The sequence below is a fragment of the Cyphomyrmex costatus genome, unplaced genomic scaffold, assembly GCF_001594065.2.
Source record: "Cyphomyrmex costatus isolate MS0001 unplaced genomic scaffold, Ccosl1.0 scaffold332, whole genome shotgun sequence".
NCBI classification, from domain to species: Eukaryota; Metazoa; Arthropoda; class Insecta; order Hymenoptera; family Formicidae; genus Cyphomyrmex; species Cyphomyrmex costatus.
The window spans coordinates 494,859-522,628 of NW_017277473.1; the positions used below are offsets into that span (position 1 = coordinate 494,859).

The window sequence follows — 27,770 nt, forward strand, 5'->3', positions numbered from 1 at the left end:
AGAGAGAGAGAGAGAGAGAGAGAGAGAGAGGAGAGGAGAGAGTTTCCTTCCCATTTCTTTTTTTTCTGTTTATACATAAATCTATAAATAATTTTTTATTATTATAGGTTATTTATTGTTAATTTTTTCAATTCTTCCTTTATTCATAAAAATTTATTTAATCTAAAATAAAAACTTAATAACAAATTTATAAGTAAAATTTAAAATTAAATATTCGAAAATATATATTTATTGAATAACTGTATACGTGTAACATGTCACAATACATGACATATTTTAAATGTGCTAAAATATCGAGCATCGTTCATCTTTAACATTTAATCCAATGTACTCGTTGAGAAAGAGGTCATTTAATTTAAATCAGATTTCCAAAGTATTGGTAACCTCAATTTAACCAATTTTAATTCAATTTTTCTATATATACATTCTTAAAACATCCGCGAACAGTTTACAGTTTGTATCAGTTTGTATATTGGGATTTTGAGTTAAAAATGTATGTTTGTATTCGTAGTTGCTTTGCACACCGGAATATAAAATTCCACAGTTTAAATTCTCGCGTTTAATCTCATAAAAGAATGTCGTTCCAGAATGAATTTCAAAGCAGCCACGAAATAAAAGCATTTTGCATTTGTTTTGACACGCTTGCCCTTTCTTTAGAAATGCAAACGATGCACATCTACATTCAAAATAGTTCGTTAACCGACAGAAAATCATATTTTCAAAAGAGTTTATGAGAAAATTTTCTACTGTTCTTTTATGTTTCATTTACAAAATGAACTAGAGATCCTATATCAAAGTCTCGTCAAAAGCAATTTTATCAAAAACTTACGAAAGAAAGGTATATCTATTACTTCTTCTTGTATATATATGAATATTATGTCACTCTAACTTATACTATCTCACAATAATCTCATAATTAAAGTGATAAAGTAAAATAGTAAACATTCAAATAAAATAATATACATATTCAGGAAGAAATAATACAATATCTTTCTTTCTCGTAGGATTTTGATAAAATTGCTTGTGGCCAGATTCTGACAGAGGATTTTTAAAATGAACGAACTCAATTTAATCTGTGGTAAACAAGTTGCTAAAATATAGAAGTCTACCTCTAATATTTTATTAACAAAAAATATATTATACATATATATATGTATAGTAAAATAAAATATAATTTTTATATCAATTTTATAAAATAGTACAATTTCAAAGAAATTAGCAACGAAATAAAAATATAAATTTATATAATTTTTAACTTTAATGGTAGTAATTTTGCTGTCGAGCAGGACAAAGATACGAGAATTAACGTTACGCCATGTGTCTTGATTTTACTTTAAGAAGGAGGTCAAAGAACGCATACACACTAACGCGATAACCAAGTGGCTTCTCTTCTTCGAAGTCGAAGAACTGGGTTTTCCCAGTTCGAAGGACGGGCGCTTGAAGGAACAGAATCGGCCTTAAAATCTTACTTGATCTACCAACGTTACATCGTGCAATAAGGCACGCTTGTGAATTATTGTGATTACGCGATTGGATTTTACGCGGCAATTTTCATTTTCATTCTAAATTTTATTAAAGTTACTCATGCTGATATTTTCCATCAAATAAAGAAACTGTAAAAGAATTTGTATCGCTCACTATTATTACTTTTATAAAAAAATTATGATTTAAAAAAATATTTTTCTCATGTTAAGATACCATACTAGAGCAACACTTCTATACTATACAAAAAGTCAAGCAAGTGTTCTTAGAAGAGATGGAAATAAAAATATTTATTTTAAAGAAAAAATACGACTTTTCTAACGTACACACCTTGAGCATTGAAAAAATCATGACAGCAAATCAGAAATAGTTGATGTATAACGACAAAAATAATAGCTATTGTAAAATAATATATAAGATATATTAAAAGTTAAAAATATGAAAAAATTGTTTGCTAGTAATACTCTAAAAAACATGCAATTTGATTAAAATATTTTTATTAAAAATAAATTTTTTCCTAGTTAGAAGATTGATCGTAGAAAATTGTAACATTAAAGTAGTTGAAAGAAAATGACGATATAACTATAATCGTAATCTTCTTACGAATTGGCATTATACAAATCTAAAATATCAATTATTAAATATAAGCAATGTTTATAAATATACAACATCATTTAAATTTAAATTGTCAGTATTTAAGAATTACTTATTAAAGAATATAATATTCAAATATTAGTAAAGCAGCCAAATTTTTGAGATAATTCACTTAAAAACAAAGGAATAGAGTCCATTGATCGCAGATAATTATCAGTTGAAAAGACCTCGAAATGTAGCGATGCGTTCACCATCCTACAATGCATATATAAAGACGTGATTCACTTTCACTCTCGTTTAGTCGACTTCGAATGTTATGCGTGCCCAAACGTTTTTTTTCTGGCAACATTAACTGAGATGTATTGCATTCAATGTCTTGATTTTACTACTCGGCAGGTAATAAAAATGCATGTTCCTCTATTAATCTTTTTCTCCGCGATCGCGACAGCAACCGCTGAGAATGATAAATCTTGGACTTGGAATGATGATAAATCAAAAATCAATCGAGACTTCGATGCCAGGTGAGTGTTAATGATTTATTACGTAACATTATTTAATATGTTATCAAATGTATATATGTATTTATTTCAATTTTTACCCAATTTTATTTATACATATTTATCTATTATATCATTGAATATTTTTGTTATATTAATTAAATTATACACTTTATCAAGAAATACAATAACGTCTCGAAGCAAATATATTTTTCATTAATACAATCTTTTGTGAAGAGGATGCTGTAGCTTTTAAATAAAGAAAGTATATTTATGTTGTTTTTAAATCAGCTTAAGGAAATCTGTACTTATAACACATATACTTAGCGGTATAATAACTTTTTACTAATGCAACTTTTAGATATCAGGTACACGAGCCTTCTGAATATTTAGACGGTTTCAACAACGGCCTTCAGGTAGGGTTTAGACCTCAGAATTCAGGTCCTTATGGTCCCAACGACAGACCGATCATACCAGCATATCAAGGCAATAATGGCGTTCTCGTGGGTCCCGGTGGACCAACGGGAATAATCGGCAGGTATTTTATTCATTATGTTTACTTATTTTAAATATTCAAATATTTCGTGTTTATTTGTAATAATTAATTAATTGGATTAATTGACTTCTCAAAATTGCCAAGATTATTCGCAATCCGACATGATATATGTAATCTTATAAAAATCCCTTTTAAATCGTATTTTTCAAGCAGATTTATTAATCTTGGAAAATTGGGATTTTCCGTCGACTTCCCAATGTACTCTCCTATAGCTCACTCTATATTAAATTTCCAATGATCCGATTAAAATATATAGCATCACCACTCCACAGAAACCGCTTAATTTAGATATCCCTATTTATATATTTAATTGCGTAGGAGACACAGTTCAGTCGTAATAATATTTTATAAAAAATATTTCTCAGTTACTAATTTGTATCAACAACTATATATTCTTCATAAATTGCATTATTAAGTTTATGTATATGTTTTATAAAATTCTGCTAATGAATTACTTCTTAAATTGTTGTCAATTATGCGACAAATTATGCCAAAAATTTTTACTACTTGCTTTTCTCTAATTAAAAGTTTATTTTATACAAAGTAAATATTGCGTTATTTTTTTATTTATATTAAATATTTAGCTTCAATGTAAGAAAATTGTAGAGAAATTGCTATTTCAGACCTTCTCGTTTCGAACCAAATGGAGACGACATTTTGGATTCAGTACCACCATGGATAAGAGATAATCCTCGTTATCGTGAGTTCGACACTTGCAAATGTAGATACAGTTTCAATTGTCCATCACCCGGATTGAAATTCGTGAGTTCGATTAAAAGTTTGTTACTCGAAAATTTACAAATCCGAGAAACTTGATAAAATTTGTCTAAATCTCTAAATAATGATTTTAGGGTCACTGCGCAAATGAGAAGAAATACTGTTGTTTCAACAGCAAAAGATTTCCAGGATTGTCTGAAGGACATCATTACCCATATTATCCTGTAACGAACAGAATTTAAATCTATTTATGCATTTCTAAATTATTGAAGGCTCATATATTTGAAATTATATTTTCTGAAATATTAACTCGAAAAAGTTAAAAAAATATTGTCATTTTAAGTTTCATCATATTTACCTAATTTGGAAGCTTTTAAGATTTTCATATTGACTTTAAAGTAATAATAATTTCTAGGGCGCACCGCACAAATACAGACCAAATGGTTTCGCACCGACATCGAATTATTACGGCAATCGAAGACCGTATAGCGGCGGCTACCAACATCCGCCTTTCGATTATTACTCAGGGCCCTATAGCGAGAGTTATGGTCACCGTAATGAGTTTGAGTCGTTACGACCATACGGCTATGATCCAGAATCTGACGATTATGTCATTTACGGGAGGTCATTGGGCAAGAATCAAACGCAGACGAATGAGAAACCAAAAACGTTTGAAGATACTAGAAAATAACGATCAGTGAATTCTTAACGAAATGTTTCTTATATCCATATATCTTCATTTTCAATGATGATGCCAAAGATACCAGAGATATAAAGAAAGATACATATCTATGTATTGAGTATTAATATACAGATGTACACTACGTCAGGAAGTTTAGGACCAATGTGATATAATCTTAAAACACATAATTTATTACAAACAAAATAATTGCTTTTTTACTTAATTATATCTTCAGGGTCATATTGTGATAAATAAAATTGGACTTGCATATATTTTAAATAAAAAGAACACAAAATTAAATCTTTAAAACGCTTGGTCTTAAACTTTATGACAGTAGTGTACATGTATTAATATATTTTCCAATTTTTCATTGAATTATACGTATTATACAATATTAAATAGAATTCAATGTAATAAAAACTTTTTGTATTGATAATTAGTTTAAGTTAAAGCGTCGATAATAATTGAATTAGTTAATACGTTGTAATTATAAATTTCTTATATTGTAAATTTTAGTAACATCTCGTTTCTGAATTTATATGCGTTTTTTTTTATACTTTATTAAATTGACAAGGATAATTCTGAGTAAATAATAAGTTTTTCATTTTTCTTAAAAAGAAAATTATTCTAAATTACTCTGAATTATTATTTTTAATATATCGAATGTATATATTGTTTTGACGTAATAAAAAATTAAATATTATGTTAAATTTTCGAATAATACATAGCAAATGTTCCAATAAAAAAACAAACTTTAAAAAATAATCGGTTTAATTACTGTAAGTATCTCATACAGCTTTATTAATATCAACAATTTTGAGTGTATACTTTACAGATATCGACTTTACTTACCAATTGTTGTGATGACGATAATAGAATAGAAGAGAGCACCGGAAAATGTCCATTGCATTTTGTCTTCTTTTTCGTTGCCATTCCATCCTTCCTTTTCCATTTTTTCCAAAAGGCAATTCTCGAATTTCTGCATTGCGCATTATTCGTGAACAAATAATCTTCTGTCAAATCGAATCAAGTTTAACAGAAAAAGTAATATTTTATATTTACGTGTGTTATTTTTTAATAGCTTTTATATTATAGAAACGGTTCTTAAATTTGGCTTTTGTTTTGTACAACTAAAAATAATCTAAAATTATAAAGGAAAACATAAAATGTACCTTTAACTCGCTTAACGCTTGCTCTGTCCAATTTTCGCGAATCAACACGTCGAAATCCTTTGTAATTTCCCATAGCTTTTCCGAAACGTTTCCTCGTATACTCTTGATGCTTCTTTTCACCTGCGAAGAGAATGCAGGTGAAGAACGCTTACTCGGCATCGCGACGCTCGGCACTAGTCAATAATTCATTGACACGAGCGTGGAATATTTGACGTGGAAGAAATTATTTGTTTGTATCCTTTTTACTTTTAGTGTCGAATCAATTTCTGTCTCAGTAACTTCGAACCAGTAAAATTACGTGATAGAGATATTATTCAATGTTCTAATTAAATTATTAATCCCGATGTTAGTATAATGAAATTAACAAGAATACTATATTATATTCAGGACTACTTACTTTTATATTTATTTTTATAACTGTTCAATGAAAGTATTAAAAGAATAGAAGGTATTTTGCAACAATATACGTAGAAAATTGCTTTATAATATAAATTTAATATAATTACTATTATATTATGAAGCCAATTACGAATAAATAGATTTATCCTGTTCTGAGATAAATTAAGATAAATTGAAAATATTATTTCGGAAATAAATTTATAAATAATAATGATAGAGTTAGGAATACATTAAATTTACATTATTTTAATAACATATTAAATATATAAAAGAATAACTTACGAATATATAGAAAGCATAATAAAAATTTCCAAAAATTTATTAAACCACAAAAACTGAAACATACATAATGAATAATTTTTCCTTTCTACATATATAATTAAAAAATCTGAATTTGATATTATTGTGATAAGTATAAGCTGATCAAGTTATTTATACATAAATGTTATGTACTTATATATGTATTTATTTCAAAATTAATTTAAATATAATAATGTAAAATGTATAACACTGAAATGCATAAAATGTATAAAAGAAAATTAAGATTCTTAACTCTTTAATGCCAACACGTTGTAATATCGTTTTATCATAAGTGCAGCACATTATTCTATATAGCTATCCAATCCAATTTTGATTGCTTATAATTTTCATAAAATAAATATTGTAACACATTTTTTTTAATTATAAATAATTAACGCTAGGCGTATCCATTAAGAAATGCGACAAATGAAGCAAACGTTATTGTAAAAAAATTTATAAGTAATAAAGTTAACACAAAAATTTTAAAGAATACAATTTTTCGAAACAAAAAAGCCACTGGAGAATGGCATTGAAATGTTAGTCACTAGCATTTGCTAATAGTCTCGCAATTTACCTCCTTCTCATGTTTCGCCTCCAGTAACTCAAAAGCGTATGCGCCGATTAGACAATAAGCAACCACCAAAGAGATTAACGTCACGTGAGAGAAAATGCATCTGCTGAATTTCCACAACAGTCGGAGGAATCTGATGCACCTCGACGGTTTCTCCACTTCCACCACGTCGAACACCTCCGTTCGCGCACGCGGCATTTTCTACTTGCCTCCTTTAGATCGCGGGTATCCTCTTATTAGATTTTCCATTTACATAGCGAGCGCGAAACCGCGCTTTACCTTCATCACTTAGCTTTAATTGTTAATAATTAGATTTTCTCTCTGATTCCACGTAATAAATTTATTGATTTTATACATATATACATATATAGTTAAGAAATTTGATATTTCTGTTCAATATTTTTTTGTTTAAAAATCAAGTGATTGGCATAAATTTGAATAGACTGACTTTAAATATAAAGGGAAATAATTGTTACAAATTTAAATGCAAAATAATAGAATTTATAAATTATATCAGAGTGTGTGAGAGAGAGAGAGAGAGAGAGAGAGAGAGAACACGTATTAATATTGCGTTGATTTTCGATTCTCTGATAAATAAAAAACCTATAAAATCAAAAAGCTTTTTAAATAAAATATGTTTTCATCTTTTTAAATAATTTTCCAACTTTTGCTTTTCCCTATATGTACGTTATGAATATATAAATATTAAATATATAAATATTAAATAACCATCAATAAATAACCATGTACATATGTTAAAATTACAACATTGAATTATATTACAAACGATTAAATGCAAAATGTTTTCCTCACATGCCTATATTTTTAAGAATGTATATGCAATAAATAGCAAAGCTTTATTAACATTTTTTTTTAATTCACGCATTTTATGTATTACGAGATGTAAGGATTAAAAGTATTGAAAAAGTCGGCGCTCTCATTCCGTTTTTATTCTTTTTTTTTGTATTTGTAATCACTATTGTAAACATTGCAATTTTATTCGTATTGGACGTATCTATATAGTACAGCCTTGAGGTACGTACACGAGTTTCAAGAAAATCAATAAAAGAATCCTGTATGTATTTACTACTTCTACAGTAAATACAAATTAAGATCGAAAATTTTCATGTATCATTAACATTATACGGAAAACATGTTAAAACAAGTAGTAAGAAACTATATAAAAATAATATTATAATAATTAAATAAATCGAGATAATAAAATTATCGTTTTTTAAGAAAATATAATTACATTATTTTATATAAATATAATGTGTATAAATATATATAATGATATGTAATTGTACATTTGAGCAATAACTCGTTTTTGATGCACATATGTTACGTATTATTAATGAAAAATTATTAAATATTTTTATATTTTTTAATTAAGCGTGTTTTACAAATAAATCGTTATTGTTACAAATGCAATCTATTATCATTGTAAATCAGAACCAATATTGGGCGAGTTTTTTAATTTATCGACTGGTCAATAACATTGTGTACAAATGTAATTTTGTTCCGTAAAAGCTGTATTTTTGCGCATAATATGATTGATAAATCGATGAAATAAAAAGTCACCCGTAATTAATAATTGAACAATCTGTTTTTTATTTCAAAATTGATTTATACTCTTTTTTGATTTATACTCGAAGATGATTTATCATATATAACTTTTTCTTAGAACGGGGTAGTTAGTTTTTTTTTAAATACTAAAATTGTTGTAAAATTGCTACAACAGTGATTACAAATATAGAAAAAGAACGAAATGAGAGCGTTGACTTAAAATAATTGTAGGTTTAATGATTGTTTATAGAAAATTTTTCTAAACAATTGAATTTTATTAAAGCTCGTTATACTATATGTACTTTAATTTATTTTGTATTAATATATTTTGTATAAATTTTAACATCCATTGCAAAATTATTTGCATTAAAATAAATTAACACAATTTAATTTATATTGCTAAAGCTCTTGATTGTTTTGACCATTCGATAAATTATCAATTCTTGTGTGTTAAAGAAATAATAAATCTGAAATATGACAGTAATGAAAACAATAAAAAATATAAATTAAAAATTCAAGATGTCACTAGAATGTATATATATTCTAATATAATTATAAAATATGTTAAACGTACACAACGACTATTTAAAGTATTTAAAGTTACATCAGAGAGCTGCTGATAATTAATCGCAACCATACAGTCACGAAAGATCGAATAGAACAATTTCGATCTTTTTTCGAACCTTTGGATGATTCTTCAAAGCTTCGAATAATCTTTCAACACAGGATAAACTCCACATTCATCCGTAAATGCCCGAGCACGATTTTCGCCATAAGGACACGCCTATGATTCTCGCACATTCTTGACACGAAACTAAGGCAGAAACGTAGAGCGCAGTTGAGTTACATCCGAGGCGGTTGTTCCAAATTTATCTCGGCGTTGAAATTTTGTTCGGAAAGCTATGTGGAGAAGGGAGTAAAGCGTACGCGGGATCCATCTATGATCAGAGACTCTCACATTTAACAAAATATGACATAGAAGTTTAGATCATTGTAAAAAGAAACTAAAAAGTTAAATTATATTAACTTATATAAATTACATTATAATAAATCCGTTAAAAATATTCTGACTTATAGATATTCCGAAAACGCAAATTTCATTGTCGATAGAAGTATTAACTGTATGGTACAATATATTTGGATGAATTTCGATAAATAATGCGTGACCGCGATGAACGCCGAGGTGAATGTATGTCCGGCATTGGTAATTATCGTAGCGGCGTGTATTAATTTGACCATACGGAGGTTACATGAATAAACATGAGGCCGTCGATCATGTAAATCCGCCCGTGGCGACGGGGCAAAGCACAGAGGAATACCACCACTATGCGATTCTCCACAAAATCAGCGACTGGCGGGAAGGCGCTTTATTTTTAGTGATGGCTATTTGCAGAGAAAAATGGGATCGATGAGATGAGCGCAACATGCAAAAGATTAATGTAATAATATTTCAGAGTTTCATGAAAAAATTGCATCTTCACAAAGTTATCAAATCTCGAATCAATTGTTAAAAAATTAAATACAAGGACGAGAATCTTTGCCCGAAAATCGACTATATTCTTTAAAAATATAGAAAGTAATAAAATTTTTCACATATATTTATTAAAATTGCACCAACGAAATCTTTTTAAGAAAAAAAAGAAGTGTCACAAAGTTTATACTTATTCTTTACATATATGCAATATACAAATTTTGCATTAAATTAAATTTTCTACTAATAGATATAGAAATAATGAGATCGATTGGCAAACGCGGTATACCCTCGGAAGGCTATTCATCGGTTATCTACAGTTACCTTATTTATCGGTGTATATAATAAATTTTATATATTGAAGAAAATTATATGAAACTCTATGCTGCAATATTATCAGTCGGCAAAGTTATTTCAATTACTGTGCGGATTATAATTTGTCTTGAAGCTAATGCTGTATATAATACGAATCAAAATCTAAAAATGGTAATTTTATATCTTATGAATATATATTATATATAATAATAAATTATTATGAAAAAATTTTTTTAACATTTTTTAATGTAATACAGTTAGAATGCAAATTAAATAAACTTTAGTTTAATGATAATAAATTACAACTTCTATACTTATTATTTTAAAATTTATATTATTTAATAAAATTAAAATTGTTGATAAAAACGTTACTCTATTAATGATATATGTAATATCACATTTCCTTAAATTAAAATTCCAATTTAAATAATGTCGTTTAATTCACAGATACTTCATTAAGCACAAAATCACCTTAATATTAAAAAAAAAAAAACAATTGCTGCTTTAAGGAAGAGCATCAACAAAGATATATAATTTTGAGATACGTACAAATGTTTTTTGCTTCAAATGTATTTATTACATTTACGTAAAATTATTCTTATATTTAGAAAATAGTAGTGCTATATCCCAAGAGATGTCGAAATACCTTTAGAAACTTAGACGAATAAAATTAATGACAACAAATAATAGAAAGGAGAACATTAATAGTTGCACTTCGAAGTCTCTTTCGATACCGCACATCGTCGCTTGGTTGATGGAGAGAGCTCACATTGCAATCACCATCGATTATCCTGACACATGTCGAGCGGCAGGCTGACTCATCATGCTGATAACATCCGACAATTTGGACACGATAAGACAAAACGGGCATTTCAAATGACACTAATACCAGTCGTTACAAGCTAAAGCAAACACATTCCAAATTAATGTCCAACATTTACGTAAAATTATTCTTATATTTAGAAAATAGTAGTGTTATATTCCAAGAGATGTCGAAATACCTTTAGAAACTTAGACGAATAAAATTAATGACTCAACAAATAATAGGAAAGAGAACATTAATAGTTGCATTTCGAAGTCTCTTTCGATACCGCACGTCGTCGCTTGGTTGATGGAAAAAGCTTATATTGCAATCGCCATCGATTATCCTGACGCATGTCGAGCGGCAGGCTGACTCATCATGCTGATAACATCCGACAATTTGGACACGCATACGATAAGACAAAACGGACATTTCAAATGGCACTAATGCCACTCGATACAAGCTAGCTCCACATTCCAAATTAATGTCCAAATTAAAGATACACTTCGTCTGAAAATGATTTAGCCTGAAAAACAGGCCACTAAGTTTTAAAAAGTACAATATTATTTTATTCTCGCAAATAGATCAAACATTATGCAAATCAACTTTTCTGACTTTTATTGACTCATATCTACAATGGTCCCTTTATATTGATATATCTCATGGTGAAACATGAATCGCCTTCTTACATTTACAAGCGACGTTTATGTCGAATAGTAAATAACAATCGATTTTCATCGTACAGAAAGCGATCGAGGTTTATCATAAGAGAAGGAAAGATTATTTCCTAAATCACGAAGCGGTTATAAACAATTAAATGAGATAAAGTACTTTCATATTCTTATTAACAAAAGCTATGATATTTTGAATTATTTAATTTAATATTTTAATTCCAATCATACACACACACACACACACACACACACACACACACACACACACACACAAAATAAAATAAACATTGAACTATAATTACGTACAGGGAGCGCGCTGTCAGCGTTATTGTGTCATTCTGTCCTTGTATCATATCTACATAATAAACAATAAAGTTAGACTGACACAATAACGTTGATAGTGCGCTCCCCTAACGCAGTTTGTATCATACTGACTGTAATATTTTCTTTATTCATTTTCTCACTTTTATCAAATATGATAAAAATTCAAATAATTTTATTTCGATTTTTGTACTAAAATCGAAATAAAATCTACGAAAATCGAACTACTTCGTGATTGCGGAAAACTGGTTAAATCAAAAGTAGTCTTTACAATATCGATGCTTATGATATACACCTCACAGCATTTCAGTCATCGGAATGGTATGACAATACCTTTAGCACCATTCCAAAACAGATTCTCTTAATGTCTAGATTAGACATTAAAAGAAAATTTTATATATTTTATTGTTGTTTAAATATATTTTCGGCATAATGCACTTATAATATAACTAATAATTTCGCGCGCGCCTTTATTTTTCTTTTATATAATTTCTTTATATTCTTTGTTAAAACACAACTTTAATAGTCCGCGCGCACCGCGCGCGCGTTAACTTTTATTAAATTTAATGTTACATACAATCCGTATATTGTATCCAAATGTAATCTGTTTACTGATACATTGCACTTATTCGCTATCGAATCAATCGCAAACTAATATTTCATATTGAGCATGTAAGACTTATATGAGAAATTATTTACAAAGAAAGGAAGAAAAAGAATACTGCAGTTTTCTTACGAATGCAATTCGGTCACTTAATTTGCCATTCGAATCGAAAATTTGCGTATCGTTGTGGGTACAAATCAAATCACAATTATGTTCTGCCTAGAGATAATTTTCATTTCGCGAATGCCTGAAAATTATCGTGTTAATAGGACTGGCATAAATTGACTATAATAATTTCCCATAGTAAACTGCTTGCGACTTTATTCAGCTAAGATTTGGAATATGGATTTACTCGATAATTTTTTTATTACAATTAAATCAACTTTAATAAAGAACTATGCGTGCATCAAATAAAAACTTAAAAAATTAAATCCCGTATTTTATATACGCTACTTTACTTTAGGCGATAAATGAGTTCTATATTAAATTAATTCACACACAATCAATTGTTCTAATATCAATTGTTCTAATATGGTCTCAATAAATGTTCTTGACTGATAACCTTGTTTCATAAAGCTGAAAATATTTTGCCGTTCATAGACACGACTGTGTATTTATACTGATAGCACTATCATCAGACAAAGGTTATCGATCCACACTCTTCTCACGCACACAACAACATATAGAAATAAAAGACGCGATATTACGCTGTCACTAGAAATGAATCCACTTTATCGGTTACACCAATCTCTATTATCTGTTCAATTAAATCTCTGATCAAGTCCCATCGGCAATTACCTCCCGCTGATAGATTCATCGCTTCTCAACCGATCAAATCTTCACGAGAAAGAGAGAAAGAGAGAGAAAGAAATGAAAGTAAAAAAAGAAGATCAATCTCCGACGCTATCTCGATCCGAAGAAGCCGAGGGTTTTCAGGGTGTCGGTGACTCTGTTGATCAGCTTATCCCTGTAACGCCATATCGTCGTGTCTATCACACTGTTCTCCCGATATTCCACGCATGTTTTCTTTAACGATCGCACGCAATCGGCGCGATAATGCTGTAGTTGCGCATCCTCGGTCTCGATCGGATAACTGGTGCATCCAGCACCCAGACATGCCAGGGGAAAATGGTTGTGTAGAGTAACCACCCGTTCTGGATTATGGAAGCACTTGATGTATTGGTTTGGTTTCGTAAAGTTCTTCGAGCGATACACGTGTTGCAGCATGTGCATATACCTATGAGGAAATGTTACAATCAAGAATACATTTCTTGTAAGTTGAAATTTCTCGAAAATGGCGAGAGTAGAGAAGACGTTCAGAATTAATTATCATAAATTCCATTCCAAAGATAAAGATATAAATTTGGAAACATTTTTTTCTCAAAACAAGACTATGACTATCAAGTTTTTCATATGCCACACAGTTAATTTTTTCGATCACTTCAAGATTAAAATAAAAATATGAACATATATCTAACTTGTAGTACGAATCAAATATATTTTAAAACTTGCATCACTACAAAAAGATATAGAAGAAAAACATAATAATATAATATAATTAATTGTATTTGTATACCTATATATATGTATAAGAATTTTTCTTCTTTCAGCAAACAAATGTATTCAATTATCACAAATTTCGTATTTCTCCTTCGCGACTACAATTTTTTTATTAATTCGTTGGAAAAACCAATCCGTGACTCCTATTACCGACATATGTATCTACTTGAGAGCCATCCGCCTTTGCATTCCCTTCACGGACGGTCGATTTGTGCGCGGCGTGAAAGTGGAAACCCTACTTACTTGGGTATGTCCTTGAAGTAACCATGAGAGTGCAGTAGGTCGTCGAGGAAGTAGACGTTTCTGACGTTGTACGAGGCACGGGTCTCGTTCCGTATTTGTAGGGCCTTGGGCAATACCCGGCGCATCAGCTCTTGCCAGGTCGCGTCCTTCACGGGCATAATCACTTCGTCGACGTCCAACAGTGCGATATACTCATACTCATACATGTGTTTGTACAAACAATCGTTGTAAGGTATTAGTTCATTCTGCCGCTTGTGATTGGTTTTCTTCGTGAGATACATGTGCTGGAAGGCGGGCACGTTAGGCTGTCCGCCTGGCAGGGTCAATGGGGTCACATGCACCATACCCAGGCGCTGGTAATGCTGCAACACTTTGGTCACGTTCGGGTGCACCTGCAGCTCGTAAAAGTAGATTTTGTCAGCACCCAACAGGCTGATCAGCTCGACCCATTCAACTAGCCGAACCGACAGATCCTCGTGTAGAAAGTCCAGACCCTTTACGCACACCGCAAAGTCCTTTTTACGTTCGGGCTTGTTGTAAATTACGCGAAGATGATTGGTGGCCGTGTCACAACGTTTCTCCACTATGGAAACGGACGACGGTGGTTTACCGTACGCTTGTGGCGGCACTCTACATGCTATCACATATGGCTGATAGATGCCCTGCTTGTAATTGCCCCATTTAGGATACCATATGTACTTGTATTCAAGCGTCTCGACAATCTTGGGCTCATTCTCGCCGTCGTACCATAACTGGCAATACGTCTTCACAATTGGTTCAATCCGATCAATCATGCCAACGATCCTCACTGCCGGCCCAATCTTGGATAATTTTCGATTGTCGTAAAACGCACCAAAAAACTGAAATGTGCCATTAGTAGTTCGCAGTGTTTGCCAATAAATATTATTAAATTCTAAATCGTAGATCTGTGGGTATTTAGCGCAGCTCTCATTATTTCGTTTTGTCGGTTTGTTATTTTTGGACCAATCGCTCAGCGGTAAGCTCGGTATTCTTTCGGCGATCTCCTCGATTAATTGCTGCTCGGTCTTGGCAGGTCTTTTATCCAGCAACGGTTCCAGTTCGAGCGGATTTATCGTCGCTTCCAGATGGTTTTTAAGAGTAGTCAGGGTGGTCAGCAGAGCGGCGTTACCGCCGCCAAAGTTGGTGAAATCGCTCAATGACGACCTTTCCAAGAGAATTCGGGACAAACTCAAGCTCCCTGCGGAATCTCGGTTCGCACCTCGATCGTTGCTACCGACCTCCACCAGATTACCGATGCCGTCCTCGGCCGTGGGACCACCGTCCTGATGCAAAACTCTATTCTCCAAGTGACGAAACTGTACCGCCGCGATCATCAGCAGTCCCCAAGCAAACAAGAAGACGAAGGCACGCTTCGCGCATTTTGATGAACTACCGCCACAGCTCTGTATCGTTGTCATCCTGTTAGTTTTCCCGATAAGATGGCTTCCCGATTAACACCTGGACGATACTGAATCGTTGAATATCCGTATCTTCCTCTGTGAATTTAACTGTGTCCTCTTCCTCTTTTTTCAGACCGAACCTGAAACAGGAAAGTTCGTTGCCCACAAAATGTCGAAATTGTAAGAACGATCGACACGATTGCGAGTGACAGAGATAAAATTATACTGACTGTTTTATTTGATCGAAAATTCTTTTTTCTACCCTTATCAAGATCTTGGAGATATTGATAAAGATTTATTCACAAGCAATTAATTTCGTTAAAAATTTAGCAAAAATTTCAGTTTGTATTTTTCGATTTTTAAAATAACTGCGAATGATTTAAAAATTATCGGAAATAAAGACATGTCTGTAAAAAGATGAACTCAATGAGTGAAAATTGAAATCCAGAGATTCTTATTTATTAAACCATCACGATACCGTTTTAGTTAGAACGTTGGAAAGTCATTCTTTTCAAGAAGATGAAGTAAAACAAATGATTCATTCGCGAGCTTAAAGTAAACGATACAAAAGCTACAAAATAATCTATAACTAGTTGATAGAATTTGGGGCAAGAGACGAGATAATGTCTTTAACTGTATAAGGACACCCGCTACTGGTAACCAGTACTCGACTATCATCAAGAAAGCGAGCGACCCTGTCGGGCGAAACCCCGTTGGCCGGACCGGGCGAGTCTCAGGAGAGCAAAAGAAAAGAGAGAGAAGGAGCGCGAGACCCGCTCGCCGGAGATACGTGGAACCGGTTATGCTGATGGCAAACTGTTTTTCACCTTTTGCACCTCGCTTCAACTAACCTCCTCCCTTCCTGACCACCTCGGGTCTTTTGCCCGACGATGTTTCTCTTCGTCTCTCCCTAGCCTCTTCCTTTCCTTTCCTTCTAAACCTAGGCGATGATGGCGGACTCTCAGGATCAAGTTTAACCGCAACCTAGGATTTTCTATGAAGACTCTACCACGGTTACTTTATTGTGTATGCGTCTATATATGTTTGTCATACTTTTTATACTTACGATGTAATGATAAATGTTTAATCTAGCGACAGTATTTAATAGAATAATAATTTTCTGATAACTCTCTATCCTACCTATATGTTAATTAAAATTCTATCAATATGTAGAGATGTATTGGAAGAAAAAGTATACAAAACCAATTTCTCTTCTTTTTAGTAAAAAAAAATATATTATAAAAAGAATACATTTTGAAGAATTTTTAATCGAAATAATTACTAAATTAAAGTATTGTTTATTACAAAAAAATTTATAAAAAAATATACATAATGTATAGTTCCGTCATCCGATCGCTAATGTTGCGATGCCATGATATTATAAACATAATTGAACCGGCATTGAAAATGCATATGTCAAAAGACTCTAGTAATCGTAGTATCCTGATAATATATTGTATATTCAATCACCAAATTTATGCACGTTTTGCACATTTTTCGCTTGATGATTTTTCGATGGCAATATAATGTCTGGTTTCTTAAATTGTCTATATTCAAGAAATCACTAATCAACTATTTATTTAATCTATCGTCACGCGCCTAGTTCGATAAACGACGTTGCAATTGCAATGCGAAAGTGTAACTTGTGTACGTGCGAGCGCGATGCCACCTCGTTCCCGTTTAATTCAGGCCCGTTCTTATCGTCCCGTTCGGAATTAGCAATCCCGCACAACAGCGGATCGACCGGCCAGAACGTAAATTGCGCGGAACGAACGCGTTTATATCGACTCAATCGTCATCGTTCAATACAACCCTTCCATTACATTGAGTCTGTATTTATCAAAAGAGAAATTTAAATATTTTCTAAAATTTTTTCTCTTTATAAATAGGTCAGAACTTTTCCATTAGTATTTATATAAACTATATATTGTACTCTTCAGACTTTTATTGATCAAGATTTGATGACTGACAAAATTGATTTTTATATTTGCATTGTTTCTTGTCTTTTAATCTATTCTTGTTATCATCAAATTTAAAATCATAACAATTCAATGAAAGATATTTGAAGAAATGTATACTTTCTATATTTGTTAATTTGCGGCTAAATAGATATATCAATTATTTTCTTAATAGTCGAATAAAACTATTACGTTCGTATCATAAATTAAAAAAAAGTATCAATGATTGCAATAGAAGATAAAATAAGTTAATGTTAAATCATGTATAATACAAGCTGGAGTTGAAAGGAACTTGGCAGTAATTAGACATATCCAAATATAATTTAACATTTATTCTTATGATCAACGTTGACAGCAAGAATTTATAAATGACGACACAGCTAGCATTTAAGAGAAAGCAGGTTAATAACAAGCCAAAAATATGAGCAAAGTTTGATTCACTTTTCTCAAGAATCTCCAATTCCACGAAAAAATTTACGAATATTGCTTTTTGTCCTAAGCGGTTGAGAGAAATTCTTTGTAACATTGTTTCTTATCTTTAATCTCTTCATTGCTAATAGTAATTTTTATTTTTTCTGAGACGTGAAATAAAGCCAACGACATGTGAGGTAAAATTAACATTATTAGCCAATATTAACCATGATAATTAACTTTCACTTTAAAGTTATTAACTTCAATATTAAAGCAAAATTTCTTTGTAAATCTTTTTAATATAGCTTTCATTAGGTGAACAAATTTAAACGACATACTTATGCAAAATGCAGAGAGTAAATAATAGCAGCCTATTTTTTTATCGTCTCCGTCACTACCTATTCGTGCGCGAAAACTCGAGATTGCCGATAAGATCTTATTAGAAATAATCCTTTCATCCGTTTAATCAGACATTAATATAATTGCAACATCTAAATAGATAAATAAGCATTTTTATCGCAATCGTGATCAGATCTCATGGTCCTTGATCAAAAGTATTGCCGCGAATCCTATCTTCCTCGCAACAAAATACATTTATTCTGAACGTGTAAAAGTTTTCCACACAATAAAATCTCTCGCTGTGCACACCTTCTTGTTGATAATCCTCTATTTGCTTGCGTCAGTCTTCGATAAATTATTCGTCAATGTTGCGTATATGAGATATATGATAGCTGAGTCATAGCGGCTGTACCACGTGGCTACATATAATAATAATTCCGTCAATCTAAACGATTCCATGATTTCTGCAAAAAAAAAATTCAATTCATTCGAATCTTAATTATACTTTGGCACAGCTGAGTCAACCGGCTGATATTTTCACGGTCATTATGACACGGCATGGCAACGCTAATTTTTAACATTCTTATAAAATGTGTAATATTCTAAATATATCATATCACCTAATGACATTATAGCATTAAAATATTTCTACGGATCAGATAAAGACTCGTTACGCGTGCTCGTGCAAGATATATCTACATTCTTCGTCTTATGTAATTCCATTGCACCTCCGCGATTTCTTCTTTCATTGCTAACCACTACAGAGAAAGATGGAGAATGTTAAAGAAGTTATCCTACGTCAGTTATCCCACGAAATCACCAGTATTATTTAAATTGACAATATAACCGCGGATAGCTTTAGAATTCCACAAGGTGAATATCGAGGCGATTCAATAATAATCGGCATACTTTCTATAAATTCAGGCTTCAACACATAGATATAGAAACGATTTAATAAACTGGCTTATAATTACTTTTATTAATAATAAAAATTGCTTATAAGCTAAAATTTTCATTCGTGTTTCTATATTAAACAAAAAAATGAAAATTTTACAGACCAAATTTTATTATTTATTTATTTATTTTTCCGAATAAAAAAAACTAGAGGTACCACCCTTCATGTGACGCGACATCATAATTACATAATATCATCATAAATAACGCTTGTCTTCTTTTATATTGCGCTATTTTGTATCAAAGCTCCAGTCTTTTATATACTCCTTTTATATAGCTCCGAGAATTGAAATCATCGAAATTAGACCGGTTTCGGTGTGCTCGCTCGAGAGAAAGACAGGAGGAATGACGACATATGCGTGCAGTCCAGCGAGGACGATTTTGTGGAAAGTCGAATAGAGAGAGCGAGTGATGCTGTTACTGCTGTTACTGCTGGCTCGTACGTTCGCCTGCTCCAATTGCGATTTCTCGCTTACGCGTGCTAATTAACCCTAATTGTGCGAGGGGAGAAGGAAAGAGAAAAAAGGGGGGTAATCTATCTAGAGAAGGATAGATCGTGGCGCGAGTAGAACGGTGGGGACGCTCTATAACAGGCGATTTCACCAGTCTCGTCCCATCGTCGATCTTCGCGATTCGAGAGCGAGATAGCATTCTGTCGTGCAATATCGCCTGCAATTGGTGGTACACAACACATACATACGTGCCGCAAATATCAAGTAAAGTACAACGGGAACTCTTTTGATTCAATGCAGCACGCTCTCGTCGGTGCCACGCAATTCCGGGGCTCGTTTATTATATGTATGCTTTACACGGCGACATAGTATGGCATCATATTATGTTTGGTATAATAGCAGATACGAGATAGATAACTAAACGCATCAATTAATTGACGTGATATTCATAATTACTTACGTATTGTCGCAGCATAAATGAATATCACGACATTCACGACTTGATAATAATTTCTTTAAATTTAATATAATACCATAATTAAATCATTAATATTTAAGAATAAGAAGGACGTTAATAATACAATTCTTTCTTAAACTTGTTATGTTATATAAAAGTATTAAACTTAACATCTTCAGCACTAGTAAAGAATAAATTAAATAACATAATAATAATAAACCGTGAAATTGTTAGTAAGATTTTAAAAACTCCATTATTTCTCATTTTATTCTAATTTTTTAATATTAAATATTTATTTTTCTTAAAATTATATTAATCTTAAGGCTGTGCAAGATATAATAACAATTTATAATTAAGATCAAAGTTTTACAATTTAAAATATGTAATTTATCTATTTAATCATGAGATAAATAATCACCTTTATTGCACTTTAATAGGTTAATAATAATCATTTAGCTAGAGTAAGTTTTGCAAAAATGTTGTCCTTCGCAGTGCATAGCAACGTCAATAAATCAAAGCTACAATATATTTTAAAAGTCTATTTATAGTATATTATTTATACTAGAGTGATCCAATTCCCTATGCAAATTTATGTATCACTTATGCCATACAGTTACAATATCAGCAAAGTTTAAGCGAACGGTTTACGTACAGTTGTCCTGCTTGGACCAATGAATTTCGCAGAATCCGTTGCATCGTGCGATCGGAATAGCAGTAATAGCAACGGTTAAAGAATCAATCGACTAAATACCCATTTAGCCCCGACATGATCCAACACCTAAATCTGCTGTTATTTCGTATAATCGTATAATAATTCGAGAAAATCAATGATGCTGATTGCGAAATAATGTCGAATATATATATAATCAGATCTTGATTACGTATATATCAAAACTTTGAAAATATAATATGTACTTGAGTTTAATCAGAATCGATTATTTCACGAATGACTTCGATAACATACATCGGTATCATTTAATGACGACTAAACGCGCATATCTATATACGTCTGTAATGTTCGAATAACGTTAATATACTCAAGATGCTTTTACTTTAATTGTATGAATATTCTTGTATATAGTTGTTTAGATGCATTGGGTGCGTTCAGGGAGCTCACTACCGCACTACCAATGCTAACGCTACCATATCTGTTCACGGAGCCAAGATAGCGCTAGGCTCTGTGAACAGTATAAGTCTGTAGCGTTTGCCCTGAGTGAATATAGTTGTGAACTTTAATGATTAATACTTCGATTCGTGGGGCAGAGAGACTTTTTTATCTGCTAGATTCTTTCGTTAATGCAAAAACGCGTCGAACAAGCTTAATTTTATTGATTTTTAAGCTAAACTTATAATTACCAAAATATTGGACAACTATAACCTTACCATTTTCGGCTTTAGTGACATCCGTTGAATTTAATTTTAGTGTATAAGTTTCCTGCAACTCTTCATCACGCAATTCAATTTCCATGTAATCCATTTTGAAAGCTAATTACTATTGCGATATTAATTTCAAAGGTCGCAGCCAATAATTTTTTCACTCCAGTATTCACTAGAAGTACCGCTGTTCATGGAGCATTCGAACGCTACGATATCAACACACTACCTCTTTGACGATAGCATTTGTACTATTTGTAGCGCGAGTCATGACGTCAAACACTACCAACAAAACATCACGATAGTGTTTCATAGTGCTATCAGTTAGCTCCTTGAACAGCGGTAGTGCTACGTGTAGCACTGGTAGTGAGCTTCCTGAACGCACCCATTCTGTACCAGATTTCAAAACAAATAATTACTTATAGAATAATTTACTTATTATTTTGCAAAATTCATACATGTCTAATTTTGTCATTATATATTTGTATAGTTTAAAAATAAATAATTCAATCCTTTTTCTGCAACATTTAAGGCTTACACGTACAAGTATGATCGTAAAATTTGCGTTCGAAGTCCTTTTATTCTATAGTAGGCTTGATTTATTTTTGGTTTCCTTCATTTATCGAGCAATCTAAGATAGTTACGGATGTAACTTATAGAATGATAACTTATAGAATGTTCTACATTATACATTGAATTATATCTTTGATATAAGGAATTAGAAAAATAGATTAATATATTAATATTTCTTAAAAAACTAGAAAACATTTAATCAATTGTATTTTTAAGAATTTAATTTAAAACATAAATTACGTTGATATTTATGCGTATTTACTTGCATTGCGTTTCTTTTCTCTGTGTCATGTATTTTTACCCCTTACGCGTTTCCAATTTGCTATTTTTTCAACTTCTAAAAGTTTGTAAAATATGCCTTAAAAGGATCCTAAAAACGTCTATTTTAGTGATTAAATATTTAATTTTTGTATGATAATTACTTTTTTCCTCTTTACAGACTCGGAAATTCTTTTCCAGGATTAAAGTAAGGTGAAGTTATGTTGACAAAAAATTGCGAAATTGAAATCTTTACCATTTCTTAGCGCAATATGACTTTAGAGGGCTGTCACATCATGACAACATTTGCTTGATATAAAAGTTATGCAATCTGTACTTATGAAATAAGTAATCCACAGACTAGTAGATTGCATGGAGAAACAACGTAAAGTTCTTAAAATTGGACTTAGAAGTCTAATTAAAACGTTATGAAAATTTATATATATATATATATACATATATATGTGCACAAAATATTGATGTAATATAGTAGATAGTGATGTAAATCGATATATGTAAGTCCTACTTAATCGGTAAAACAGACGTCTTTAGGATCCCCTTCAGCACCTTGAAGGACGTCATGCTCCGGTAAGATTCGCCATTCTTAAAGTGTATTATTTTTGTTCCTTTTTTCTTTTTCTTTGCTTTTAATCAACTGTATCACTTTAGTATAAAACGCGTAATTTGATAAATTACTTATTGTATTATGTCGTGACAATTAAAGCAGTTATACGTAAATACTTAACGGCAATGCATTGAATGTCGAAACGAGGCCGTTGTTCCCTATCACAGGAAGCAAATGGCACTTTAAATTGCCGGCCGCACGCACGTCATCATCTTGTCGAGGGATAACTGCACACGATCCTTCTCTCGTGTGGATGCAATCTTGATTCGACCGACATGGGTGCCACTCGGCTTTTATCCGATCATTTGCGACGAAAGACGCGAGTCTTAGACTGAGACAGACGGCGATCGAGCGATCATTTTTTCCTATTTACTACACGAGTGAGATTCAAATTATCTCTTAACAACTGTCTTTTCCCGGTGAAAATGCTATACTTTCACATGCGAATATATTAGTTTATTTTTATTTATTTTCCTAATGTTAATTAAGATTTATATAAACATATTTGGATTTTCGTGCAATATCATTATCAATATTTAGATCATCTGAATCATGTCACACTACACACAATTCTAAAAAATCATAAGATATAAAATTTATCATAAATCGTGACATCTTTAAGAGGACTTTCCAAGATATTGTTGCCGGCAGTTTTAAAAATAAAAAATTAATTTTTAATTTTAGATTTCGTATAGATATTTGGTCGTGTTACTCTTCGTGGGTACGTCGAATTATGTTAGTACGCGGAGATGCAATGTGTGCAACATTACGTGATGCGCCTGTTGCGCTACGACCGACTTTATCGGGGATGTCAGGTTGTGATACTTGGATCGTACAACCGTTACCAAGACGAGAGCCGAGGGTCAAGCTTAGTCGTGCATATTGGTCTTTATACACGTCATTTTCTCTACGAGTAAAGATTACACGTTATCATCTCCTGAAAATGATTGGAACAAGTACATAATATATGATTACGATATATCGAGCATTTATCAATCGTCGCATCTGTCTATTCTTAGCTTCAAGAAGCTAATACAATCTTAATTATAATTACATGTCTTTGAATAAATCCTAGTAAGTCAAACTAGTTAGCCTTTATGAATTAAAAGGTGACAGTGACCTTTCATGTTGCATCATACAGTAAATACTGAACGTACTAATAAAGCTATTTAAAAAGAAAAAGGAGCCCTAATGTTGCAAACGTTGATTAAACGATTTCATTAAAAATTTCACGCTTGCATCATTGTACATCTATATTTAAGAACTCCGTTCTATAAGAATATTTTATAACAATTTGCATAATAATAAAACATTTATTTTTAGAAGCAATTTTTAATTTATTTACTCCAGCAAAGAATAAAGTCTACAGCATTTTGTATGTAACGAAAATACTAAATATTTCTTCATATGCATTTGGTGTATCGCAATTCTTAATATTGTAACATCAAATGTTCAACAATGACCATACGTTGTTGACGATAAACAATTACAATAAAGAGTCACGATAGCATTATTCTATATCACGATGGTATTACGTCGTTCAGTTACGAACATCAGATGCTATGTGTATTATAATTTCCTTGATAGATAATATCTAGGTTGCGCCATAACTCATAATATGTTATTGTTATAAACCCATTTCCTTTGTTCGTATCCAGCAGAAATTATGCATAAAAACAGTAATCCGCCATGCGAAGATCGCACTTGTCCTTCGACTCAGCTGAATTAATTATTCAACTTTCATAAATTAAAAATATATCTTAATAGAGCAAATGTGACGACTAATTGGATATCACTCGATTGATGACGGATTAACGATCTTTGCAAGTTTTGTAATCAGAATTAACATAAAAATGATCAAAAGGTTAAAGCTTTAGCAATGTCAGGAATAATAAAATTATGACGAATAAAAGCCCGCTTCGCTATCGATGACTCGTTAAAAAAATATCAAGGCCGTTTGTTATAAAATCTGTCGATTAATGGTAAAATGCCGATTTGCTCTGTATGAATTTATCGCGCGCTCTCGTTATTCGTCGATAACGGAAATTGAATCCTTGGCTCGTTTTTTTTCAATTGACGTCATTAAAACCGATCGAATTGGGTCATTAAAGCGTACAATCATGTGATATTCGTCGATCGAACGAGAGTCGCGTATTTAGCTCTTCTCTAGGCTTTCACACACTTTCATAATTTGTAGCGTGCGGCCGCGACCAACGGTATTCGACGAAATTCTATGCACCAGCACGGACACACACGATGCGTGTACATACCATACATACAGTTGCTGATTTCTCTGAGAGAAAAAACGAAGAACAATCGATGTCCTTCGCGTGATCGTATACGCATCTTAACTTTTAATAAATAAGTGGTTAAGCGAAACAAAAATATGATTTTTTTTATTTTTATATTTGAAACACAAATTCGACCAAATTATTTCGGAATATTCACAGAAGCATGGATCTATATACAGAATCCAGTAAAAGTAAATTGAGGTCACGATCGCTTTAACGGTAATTTCTTCAGGCAATCACTTCGTTCATTGTCAGAACGATCGATACTTAATTACGTCATGAAATTTTCGCCAATCTTATGGCTATTAGTCACAACGTGAATAATTCTTTGGTGTTAAATAGATCGTGTCACATTTCTCAAATTCTTGTTTAGACTAACTTTATGTTTATATTTACATTTAAATGTGCTCAGCGTTACATAAGTTTGTATCTCTTCTCTTGAAGAGAGAGAGTTTTTTAAATTAATTTTCTCAAGACTTTGGTGACTCGTTGAGAGCAGACCTGAGAAAACGTGAACCGCGAAAGGTTGGGATCGAGTATATATCGTGAATGATATATTAAGAAACTTAATAGTATATATCGTGAATGATATATTAACAAAACTTGAAACTTTTATGAATACATTAAAAAGTAATATTCCTACCTATCAAACTAAATCTCGATACCTACTAGCGGATTTTAGTACCGTTATATCAAGCGCTTTACAGCCATATGAAATAAAAACTTTAATAGTGTTACTCTCCAACGGAATATTACTTCTCGGCATCGAATCAATCCGGATTTCAAAACATACAAGTCGAATCGTCCCATAGCCACTGACTACTTCTACGTTCTACTTACGAAGAAATATAGAGAAATGTGAGTCGACTGTGACCGTCAGGATAGCCTGGTCGAGAAATCTGGTCAGCCCTTCGAATCCGTCCAGAAGACGTCCCGGTGTCCGGGTCGCATCCCGTGACACGCGACGACGACCTCCGTTATCAAGGGAAGAGGAACGGATCCGCGTTAATACGCCGGCATTCCTCTTCCATTGGCGTATCACGTCATCTCGTAGTGCCTTCTCGTTCTTATCTTCAGCTGGTCCACCTCGGAATCAGGAAGAGTGCATTGGCGATCACTATATAGTATCCACTATATGTTTTCTTCTTCTGAAACCGGATATCCCGAAGAAAACAACACACGTTAAAGGACAAAACATGAACCGGACGCTTTCTTCTCCCAACTATTCGCATATATATGTAGGTGTATGTGTGTGTGTGTGCGTGTACAGGTATGCGTGCGTACCGGCTGCTGTTGCCGCCGCGCCGGATGAATGCGACGAGCCTGAATGGAAAGAACGGAGCTGGAAGCAAGCTCGATGTACCTTGATCTTACAATTCTCGTGATTCTTTGCGCATTGGGCGATCGCCCGCAAACACATGCAAATTACCGATCATCGTCACTTGTTGTCTGTGAACACGATGATGACGGTAACTTGACGGTCTTTAAACCGAATACTATCAACTTTTTGCTTTTTGGATTCATCGATCTTTCTCTACCTTCGTGCGTCACCTGATTAAGCCGGGTATTCAAAAGTCGTTCATAAAGGCCGGTCGCCAGTCGATACTCGAAAGGATATACAAGGACTTGTTACGCGCACCTCTACATCAGTAGCCGGCACATTCTCGTACTCCAAACCTTACCTCTCGTTTAACCCGACACAACCGCGGCAATTATTTATTTCAAGAGACTGCAGATTTACTTCATAAAATTGTCTATGTATAGTAACATGAGAAACGCGATAATGAAAAATTAAATTACATTCCGGGATTCGATAAATTCGGGACAAAAATACTCGTCGTATATCGTGTCGGCGTCTCGCTTCCAACTGCCGCCAGCCAGACGCCAGACGAAGTCTTCGACTAGGGGGCCGTTCGAGAATCGAGAGGGGAGCTCGAAGAGAGTGAGAGATAGAGAGAGAGAGAGAGAGAGAGAGAGAGAGAAGAGAGAGAGAGAGAGAGAGAGAGAGAGAGAGAGAGAGGGGTGGTCGATTGGTCAACTAACATGACTCTGATGGGAAGGGAGATTCCTCCGGGATCCAAGGGTATTGGGGAACATATGGGAAGTCATGAGAAAACAGCGTCTACACCGA

At 32.5% G+C, this 27,770-nt stretch overlaps 2 protein-coding genes across 4 annotated transcripts in view; both read right to left on the reverse strand.

Moving 5' to 3' along the window:
* Positions 1-7,275, reverse strand: part of galene (potassium two pore domain channel subfamily K member galene) — a 13,860-nt gene extending 6,585 nt beyond the window's left edge. The window contains exons 1-3 of the mRNA XM_018542498.1: positions 6,974-7,275; positions 5,701-5,820; positions 5,381-5,507 (exon numbers count right to left, since the gene is read on the reverse strand). Coding sequence (XP_018398000.1) covers positions 5,381-5,507; positions 5,701-5,820; positions 6,974-7,168 — 442 coding nt within the window. The 5' untranslated portion in view covers positions 7,169-7,275. The remainder of the gene's footprint in view (positions 1-5,380; positions 5,508-5,700; positions 5,821-6,973) is intronic.
* A 5,916-nt stretch (positions 7,276-13,191) lies between these two features.
* LOC108775989 (uncharacterized) lies at positions 13,192-27,480 on the reverse strand. 3 transcript variants are annotated; one of them, XM_018542476.1, is made up of 4 exons: positions 27,322-27,480; positions 26,480-27,190; positions 14,527-16,087; positions 13,192-13,960 (listed from the first exon to the last, which is right to left on the reverse strand). In XM_018542476.1, the coding sequence occupies exons 3-4, from the start codon at positions 15,963-15,965 to the stop codon at positions 13,627-13,629; spliced, it is 1,773 nt and encodes a 590-aa protein (XP_018397978.1). In that variant the 5' UTR covers positions 15,966-16,087; positions 26,480-27,190; positions 27,322-27,480; the 3' UTR covers positions 13,192-13,626. The 3 variants fall into 3 exon arrangements, with proteins under 3 accessions (XP_018397978.1, XP_018397977.1, XP_018397979.1); XM_018542475.1 differs by having other exon boundaries at positions 26,480-27,480; XM_018542477.1 differs by lacking the exons at positions 26,480-27,190; positions 27,322-27,480 and adding an exon at positions 18,965-19,007.
* Positions 27,481-27,770: the final 290 nt, after the last annotated feature.

Bases quoted from the DNA above. Each gene is read 5' to 3' on its own strand.
- LOC108775989 (XM_018542476.1), bottom strand. From the start codon at position 15,965: ATGACAACGATACAGAGCTGTGGCGGTAGTTCATCAAAATGCGCGAAG. The intron at 13,961-14,526 runs GTAAGTAGGGTT...ATTTCCTCATAG, and splicing joins TACTTCAAGGACATACCCAA to GTATATGCACATGCTGCAAC.